The 8804-nt window shown below is 57.1% G+C and overlaps 1 protein-coding gene across 1 annotated transcript in view; it reads left to right on the forward strand.

Annotated features, from left to right (window-relative positions):
• The window catches only part of DOLPP1 (dolichyldiphosphatase 1), a 10070-nt gene extending 1266 nt beyond the window's left edge, over window positions 1–8804 (forward strand). The window contains exons 2-9 of the mRNA XM_025051244.1: window positions 195–242; window positions 3356–3456; window positions 3698–3782; window positions 3877–3976; window positions 4206–4304; window positions 4837–4965; window positions 5459–5548; window positions 7337–8804. Of these exons, the coding sequence (XP_024907012.1) occupies window positions 195–242; window positions 3356–3456; window positions 3698–3782; window positions 3877–3976; window positions 4206–4304; window positions 4837–4965; window positions 5459–5548; window positions 7337–7373 (689 nt within the window). The 3' untranslated portion in view covers window positions 7374–8804. The remainder of the gene's footprint in view (window positions 1–194; window positions 243–3355; window positions 3457–3697; window positions 3783–3876; window positions 3977–4205; window positions 4305–4836; window positions 4966–5458; window positions 5549–7336) is intronic.

An 8804-nucleotide genomic window follows, 5' to 3' on the forward strand; every position in this document is an offset into this window, starting at 1 on the left:
GCTTGAGTGGGCTGTAATAAGGTGGGGGATCTGTATGAGGCGGGAAAAGATTAGTGGCCTGGACCTGGGCCCTTCTTCTCCGCCCTTCCCGGAGCCAGAGAGGCCTGACTCCCTCCCGGCGTGCAGGGAGTGCCTGTTTCCTTCTAACAGTGCTTTTGGGATGCCCGTAAGAGAATGAGCTCCTCGTTGCTGAGAATGTGCAAACCGAGGCCGGTCAGCTGTTCGTTGTTTGAGTACTTCTGGTATGCCATGCCCTGTGCTGGGCACTGTTCCACAACAGAGGGGAACGGATGAGGGGCAGGCACCCCCAGGATCTTGACTTCTGGAGCCTGCCATTGGATACATATCTGGAAGCGCAGAGTTTTCCAGCTGGGAGGTCCTTTAGCTACCGTTCTGGAGGCGGTTTAGTAGAGCGGTGCAGAGTTTGGGCCTCCGGTGCCTGGGTTCAAATTCAGGCTTAGGCCTTGTGCAAGTGACTTCACCTGTCTGTACCCCAATCACTTCATTTCTGAAGTGGGACTAATCACAGTGCCTTCCTTCTAGTGGTGGTGTGAGAATCAAATAACAGGGAGTGTGAGAAATGCTGAGTGCAATGCCTGGCATACAGCGTTCAGTAAATAACTGCAGTTAATATCCTATCTTCCTAGGACCCTCTCAAGCCCACCCCACCCTCCCTTGGTAGGATGGTTGAGTGTCACGTGAGCCCCTCATTGAGCCTCCGTTGCCCTGGGAAGGGCCTGCTCATGCTGCTCTTTTGGGCGGAGATGTGAGAACCTGGCCCTGCTGAGGGCCCCAGGGCTGGATGCCAGGGAACTTTGACCCTGGATGTTCTGAGTTATACTGGGAATGGGGTGGCCCTGCCAGGTGCTGGGCCCCACCTGCCTGCCTGCCCACCATCCGTCCATCCGTTAATTCAGCCAGTATCCATTCAGTGCCTCCTGAGTGCTAGGCCCTGAGCTGGCTCTGAGTTTAAAATGGCGAACAGGCTGATAAATTCCTGAAGTCCTGGATTGCGAAAAAATCCTACTTTACAGGAGGGAAACCAAGGCCGGGAGAAGGGAAGGGACTTGGCGAAGGCCTCAGCACCCTCATGACTTCCCCTCCCTGGCCTCAGAGTGCCTTCTCTGAGTGCTCTCAGTCTAACAAGCGAAAAGAAGGAACCTGGCAGTTGTGAGCAGCATGGCGCAGGCTGTGATGAGGGACCCTTTGCAGGGACCGTGGGTGCCCAGAGGAGGGACCTGCCTGAGCCTGGGGGCATCCCATGAGATCTAGCTCCCTGTTAACTCTTCTTGGGCCCCCTGTACTCCTCCTTCATACCCCTCATCACACTGATCCTTGCTTCCTTTATCTATTCTCCATTTACTATTGTTTTTGAGCCCTGTTAAGTGCCAGGCACTGGACTGAACTTGGGGGATTGAGTAGGGTGTAAAGAAACCCCATCCCTGCTCTCTTGAGACATGTAGGGGGAGAGAGACACAGCCCAGTATCTGCACTAACAAGCAAATCATGAATGATGTCCAGTTACAGATTTCTCCACCAGACTGAGAGCTCTGCAGTGGCAGGAATGTGTCTTTTTTCTGCCACAGTGGCGGGTACTTAATTTATGTTGAGTTAACTCAGACAGCATCCCAGGTGGGGGAAATGGTGTGTGCAAAGGTCCAGAAATAGGACAGAGCACGGTGCATTCAGGAAACTAGAATTCTGTCCCAGAACAGGAGCAGTGCCTGAGAGGGGGCGGGGCTAGGACTGCTCAGTGAGCTGGGCTGAGGTGGGACTCATCCCAGGGGCCGAGGGAGCCGTGGAGAGGCTCGGAGCAGAGTGGTGAGGCCAGAGTCGCAGACAGCATCTGCAGGAAGGTCCCAGGCTAGCACCAGGTGAGCGACAGGCCATGAAGATGGCCAAAGGTTTGGGGGCACCAGCTACCCCTTGATGGCCCAGCGCCCTGGGCATCAGCTACGCAGCTGAGAGACCCAGAATCTCAGGGCTGGAAGGGGCCGGGCCGTTGTGTGGGTGAGGAGGCAGAGGCCCAGAAAAGGGAAGGGCCTCACCCAGTGTCACCCAGCCGGCCTGTGGCAGCACTAGCACTTGAACTTAGGTCGATGGCCTATTCTCCCAGGCCAACTCCAAAAGCTCTACCCTGGGTAGGTGTGGGTGAGGCCAGGTGTGTGCCCATCTTTTCAGCCAGGAATCTGGGCTCAGCCCTGTGTGGGCACCATCACTGCTGCCTGTGTGAGGCCAGGCTGGTGGTGTGGGCCATTTCTCACGCTGGGTTCTCCCAACCTCTAGGTGAGCAGAGCCCTCAACATGGAAGTGTCCTGGGTACCGGGGACTGAACTGGGTGTCACACAGGCCCCGTATCATTAAAGCTCACACAGCCGTAGGAGGTGGGTACTAATATCCCCATTTTACAGGCAAGAGAGCTGAGGCTCAGGGAGGTGGAGTCTTGGCCTGAAGTCACACAGCCAAAAAGTGCTGGTGCAGGAACTGAACCGTGCCCTCTGACCCCAGAGTGGCCAGGTAGCTGCTCTGTCTTGAATGGTGAGGGTGGTCTTGGTACTTGGCATCAGCCCCGTCCTTGAGCAAGGGGGAAAGTGGCTCTCGTCTCTCGGCCACAATGCCCTCATCTCCGAAGAGGGGCTGGCAGTCTTCACACTGCCTCCCTCCCTGGCCTGATAGGAGCGTAAAAATCAGGTAGTCAATAGGTAGCCAATTTCTTTCCAATAGAGAAGCGGTGAGAAGCAGTGGGCGGCCATATCGGGCAACACAGCCTCCTCACCACCCCTGGCCTTGGTCCTCGTTGGAGTCTACAGTGTAGACTCAGGTCTGTGTGGTAGCCAGAGAATACCAGCTTCCCCTGGAGGCCCGGGTTCAGTAGGGGCAGCCTCAGGTCAGTACTATGTTCCAGAGGCACCCATGTGCCTGCCAGGCTGCCCCCTGGTACAGGGTCCAGCCTCTGGGGTCAGACCAAGCTGGGTTCAAATTCCTGCTCCGACAGGCCCAGGCTGGAGACTTGGATTTTAGTCCAGCTCCCACCTCCTTCTGGCTGCATGACTTTGGGCAAGTCACACAACCCCTGTGGGACTCAGTTTCTTCATGTATAGAATGGGAACTATGAAGGCACCTGCTTAAAACTCACCATCTGTGAAGTTCAGTGCTTAGTGAACAGACACTGGCACATCTTGCCTGCGACTGAGCTGCTGTGGGCCGCTGGTAGACTGAGGGGCCCACACCTACCTGGCCCTGCCCTCTAGGCCCTGCCGGGACCCCCTTTGTGGCCCTATTTGACTTGCAGGGGGCTGCTCCCTCTTCTGATGCTTGTGCTGTGTCATCATCCCATTCTCTCTGTCTCGCCCAGGTGATCTCTCTGGCCACCTCCTTGCCTACCTGAGCCTCAGCCCCATATTCATCATTGTTGGTTTTGTGACCCTCATCATATTCAAGCGGGAGCTGCACACGGTGAGTGAGTCTGTCCCCCTCACTGCTCCCGGGTGCCCCTACCCCAGGGAGAGGGCTGTACCATTTCATCCCAGGTGCTTCGCCTCCCCTTCCGTGCCTCCTTTTCTTGAGGAGCCTCCTGGCTGGTTCCAAGTTGTTTACCAGTTGGGCTGGGAGGTTCAGTCGGAGATCACAGTCTTTGGGGCTGGGCAGTGGCCAGCAGGCACACAGAGGCCCCGCTGACCACACATCTTCCCGGCAGATCTCATTCCTCGGGGGCCTGGCACTGAACGAGGGGGTCAACTGGCTGATCAAACACGTCATCCAGGAGCCGCGGCCCTGTGGAGGTAGGGTCCGGGCCTCGGGTCTGGGGCTCTCCCAGGTCGGGGTGTTCCTGGGAGGCCTGCATTCTCCCCTCGTGCCCTGTTCTCTCTCCCCCAGGTCCCCACACGGCAGTGGGCGCCAAGTACGGGATGCCCTCCAGTCATTCCCAGTTTATGTGGTTTTTTTCCGTCTACTCCTTCCTTTTTCTGTATTTAAGGTGAGCTTCTGCCCTGGCTGGAGTGGCCCTGAGCTGGCCTAGTCCAGGTTCCGCCAGGGACTCACTGCGAGCCCTTTGGATGCCCTTTGGGGCTTGGCCTCTCTGAGGGTGGGAGTAGCTGCATCTAGGGCAGAAGGCGCCCAGGGAGTGAACAGTGGGGCCAGAGGCTGCTTGGGAGGCTTGGGCTCCCAGCTGCAGGCTGAGGCCTCTGACGGGCCTGTCTTCCCAGAATGCACCAAACGAACAACGCCAGGTTCCTGGACTTGCTGTGGAGGCACGTGCTCTCCCTGGGTCTCCTCACCGTGGCCTTTCTAGTCTCCTACAGCAGGTATGCAGGGCGAGAGGACCCCACCCCACAGCCTGCTCACTGGGTCTTGCTGGATTCTTGGTCCCTGTTGGATCCCACTGTGGACCTGAGTCCCAGAGCCTGTAGGGCAGGGCTGGGAAAGGGGTCCCACAGGCCTCTTGTTTTAAAGGGTCAGGACTCCACTGCCCCTTCCAGCTTCGTCCTTGCTCTCTCCTCGTGGCTGAGCCCAAGGTTCTGGGGACACCTCCACACATCAGCCATCTGTTCCCAGCATCCTAGAGGTGCTCTTTGCAGACAAACTCAGAGTTCAAGGGCTGGACAGAAAGGAGGCAAGTCCCAGCTGTGAGCCATGTTTTCACTTTGAGTTGGGAGAGCCACTATCGAGGTCCAACTCTCCTTTCTTCCGAAAACAGATCCGAGGCTCTGTGTTCATAGGAGTTCGTACCTATCTGTGGGTGCACACGTGTCCCTGGGAAGCTGGTACTTGGGCATGGAAGCTCATGCAAGCCTGTCTCTGGCTGGCTCTCATGAATTTCCCCTGTTCTTGGCCCAGGGTCTACCTGCTTTACCACACCTGGAGCCAGGTACTCTATGGGGGCATCGCTGGAAGCCTCATGGCCATCGCCTGGTTCGCCTTCACCCAGGAGGTCCTCACCCCACTGTTCCCCAGGATAGCAGCCTGGTAATTGCTTCCTGCCCCTGTTGCTATCCCTCCCGCCTTCCCAGGCACCAGTTTCCCTCCTGTGGGAGGGGCCATCAGCTATAGGACCCAGGGCTCCTGACTCCAGCCTTGGTCTCCCTGTGTGGGCCTAGTGTCCAGGCTGCTGGCGGGCATTAGGCTGCAGACCCCACTTGCCTGGCATCCACCTCCCCCAGGGTTTCCTTGGGCCCAGAAGCCAAGGTGTCATCCTCTGTCCTCATCTAGACTCTCAGGGACTTAGAAAGCAGCCTAAGTCCTGTTGGGCTGTGTGTACTGTGGGGCAATGCCCCTGCCTGAATGTCACACAAGTGACACATCTGGGTCTCAGTCGCTCTGGGGTCATAGGCCAGGCAAAGATTGAGTGGGGGGCGGGAAGGGGTGCACTGCTGGCCCTAGGCACTGATGGGGGCGTCTAGCTTGATGACAGGATCATCCCCTGATGTGGTCCTGGGGTTCTGGGTGTCTGTCTCTCCAGGCCTATTTCTGAATTCTTCCTAATCCGGGACACAAGCCTCATTCCCAATGTACTCTGGTTTGAGTATACGGTGACCCGGGCAGAAGCCAGGTGAGTTGAACAATCACTGGGGCCTGGCTCAGTGAGGCACAGCCCCAGGGCAGCCACTGCCCTCATTTTTGGAGGGTCCCCCAAGAGCCAGGTATTTGCCTAAGCACTTGTCTTGCGTCTTCCCCTGAACCCCATTTTACAGATGAGAAAACTGAGGCTCCAAGATGACAGGAGGAGTCACCTGACCGATGACTTACAGACCGTGGGTGGGGGAGCTGGGCTAGGAACCCTGGCTGTCTGGCCCAGAACCAAAGAGCTGGGCAGCCGAGATTCTCAGGGCGCCTTTGCGTGGACATCCCTTAGGCTGTTTAGTAGGTAAACCGAGGTGCAGTTGTACAGCAAGTTGGTGCAAAACTGGGCTTTGGAGTCTGCTGACTCAGCTCTCCCTCCCCACTTATCCCAAATCCAGGGTGGGGTGCCAGCGGGGGTGGGGAAGGCGTGGCTCCTCCCCAGCTTCAGAAGAGAGGTTTCCCCAAGGCGCCATTAGAGGGACCGTGGAGCCGGGCCAGGGCGACGCGTTGCAGCAGGCAGGAGATGTGTCTAGTGCATCATGGTCCAAATTATCGTAACGAGCTTAAGGGTAAAGCACTGGATCCATGAGGATTTGAGGGGGTTAGGGCGGCAATCCCATTACTGGAGGAAAGGCCCCAGCTGGCCCAGGCTCTCCACCTGGCACCCTGAGTGGCCCTGCCCAGCCATATCCCGCCCCTCTTGGTCCTGTCCCACCTGGTCCCGTCCCGCCTAGTCTCACCCCAGCGGGCTGGCCGCCCCCTACCTTCATTTACCAAAGTATCCACATGTACCCGCTCTGTGCTAGGCTGTGTGCTGGGGCGGGCACAGAGTGAGACAGCCATGGCAGTCAGCGAAGACACGAGGAATAAGTCACCTGCCTGTGTGATGAGTGCCCTGGGCTTGAGAGCTCGTGACAGGAACGTGATGTTGGGGTGGAGTTGTCGGGCCCGCTGCCCAGGGGAGACAGATGAGAGGGGAGAAAGCACGGGCCTGTTGAAGTTGGGGTTTGGCAGGAAGGTGCCCTCAGCAGAGGGAACAGCATGCTCAGAGCTTCTGAGGCAGGAGGAAACTCAGCGAGTCCACCCAACCAAGGCCAGAGGCTGGAGTCCAGGGAGCAAGGGGGTGGCGTGAGAGAAGGCGGGAGCCACATCACACTGGAGCTGTGGGCGCAGTTAGGTCTCTGAATTTTAACTGGGACTCTAGAATGCCCCATTCCCCCTTCTGAGCCTCTGCCAGCCCCTCTAGAAAATGGGATTGTCCCACCTTCCCTGAGACTCCTGGGCCTATCACTGATGTAGCCACACCCCAAAGCCAGGTGCTCAAATCCCTTCCATAACCTCTATCAGTTCCACCTTTGCTTACATACCTCCTAGGTGGAGAACTCACTACCTTACTGTCTGTTTTGGTCAATAATAACAGAACCCTGCTTGTGCTGGCTTATCTGTAAAGGGGAGCTCCCCATAATTAGTTGGACTCCAGCCAGGCCCTTTTTGCCTCTGTCCTCACATCCCGGCCCCACCCCCACCCCAGTCTCCCGGCTCTGTTCCTGACTCCAGAGCTGAGACATCAGAGATGCAGGTGAGCTAGAGATAGACCCTTGTTAGGCCCCACGTCCCAGGTATCAGGGCATTGGCCTGGCTTGAGTCAGTCACTGGGGCCACTGGGGGTGGGCATTCACCCATTTCGATAGGACTATGGGTAGGGAGGGGACAGCTAAGGAAATGGGTCACTGAAGGCCAGGAGTCCCCTAATTTGACCCCCACCCCCATTTTGCAGGAACAGACAACGCAAGCTGGGGACGAAACTGCAGTGACTGGTGAGCGTGGCTGGGTCCAGCCTCCAGATCTGGCCTGCGTGAAGCCTTGCAGGATGGACGGAATGACAGACAGAAGGATGAAGCAGAGACCTCTATAGACCCAAGTCACCAAGTGGAGCCTTTTTTTTTCTTATTTTAATTTTAATGAACAAGGTGGACCAAAGGGCCAAGCCAGCCCCTCAACCAGGACCCTGGAGGGCCTGCTGCCAGGGGTCACACGGCCGGAGACCCTCGCTGTGCTGCTCCTAGCCCCCGGTTGGGCGGAAAGTGCCCTCGGTGTGGGCGCTAGGGTGTGGGGTAGAGGAGGAGGGCTTGCACCTCTGGTCACGGGGCCAGGAAATCCAGGTGGCGTGAAAAATATACACTATTTATTTTTTGGTTTTGTCAAAAGCAGCTGGGATTTGGGAGATGGGGTTGGGAGAGCCTTCTCTGCGTTGGCTGCCCCAGGTACAGATGGGCCCAGGTCAGTTTCCCAGGCCCTTTGCCCTGAGCCCAGGGGGCAGACTGCCTCTCCTTGGGTCTGAGAGGTGGCCTGGGGGTCCAGGAGAGGGGAGCACCTCTGTGCCCTCCCTGCCACCATTGCCATTCCAGAACCTCGTTCAGTGTTTCCTCGTCTGGGGGCCGGGGCCCAGAGAGAGCGCGCATCCGGCGGCTGCTGTCCTTGTGTCCTAACCCCCGTCCCCACCCTGTACCACAAGGGCTTTCTCTGGTCCCCTGTCCCCAAGACAGCGGTCCCTCTCTGACAAAAGAGCCTGCACATGTGGGTGAGCAAACCCAGGTTGTTTACAGCTCTTTCCTGTCCTGCCATCCAGCAGTTAGTCCTCATCTCCATGCGAACAAAACGCAAAGGAACGGGAGCCGGTGAGGGGTGGGGCAGTGGGCGCCCCCTGCCCGCCCCTCCCTCTGTGCGCTCTGAACATTCCTTGTCCGTCCGACCCCCTCCGAGAGGCTGGGAACCCACTTGGGGTCACCGTTGAGCCTGTGTCTGGGGTGTGGGTCACAGGTCCCCAACTGTCCAGGTCAGGGAATGACAGCCCCTCTGAAAGGGCCTCGATCTCTAAGTCGCTCTAAAAATGGAGTTGTGGAATAGACATGCTTCCAGCTCTTGGAAGTTTCTAGAACTGACCCAGGCTGTTTGGGACCTCCTCACCCCCCTCTTTCCTTTGTGGAGGTTCCCAGTCTGCTGCTGAAGCACAATATTTTGGTGCTTTCTTTTCTCATTTGTTAAAGACAGTGTCCAAAAGCCATTCCAGATGCCAGGACCAGGGGCCTATTTATGGGGAAGGTTGGTCAGTCCCCACATTTTCTTCCCCTTCCCTTCTTATTTTTAACTTTTTGCCTGAGACAAGCCAAGTGTGAGGTGGTTTGATTTAAGAAAAATCAATGAAATTGTTTACTATTGTTTTAAAATAAAACCTTGAACTCTGA

This window comes from Pteropus alecto, unplaced genomic scaffold (assembly GCF_000325575.1).
Source record: "Pteropus alecto unplaced genomic scaffold, ASM32557v1 scaffold67, whole genome shotgun sequence".
NCBI classification, from domain to species: Eukaryota; Metazoa; Chordata; class Mammalia; order Chiroptera; family Pteropodidae; genus Pteropus; species Pteropus alecto.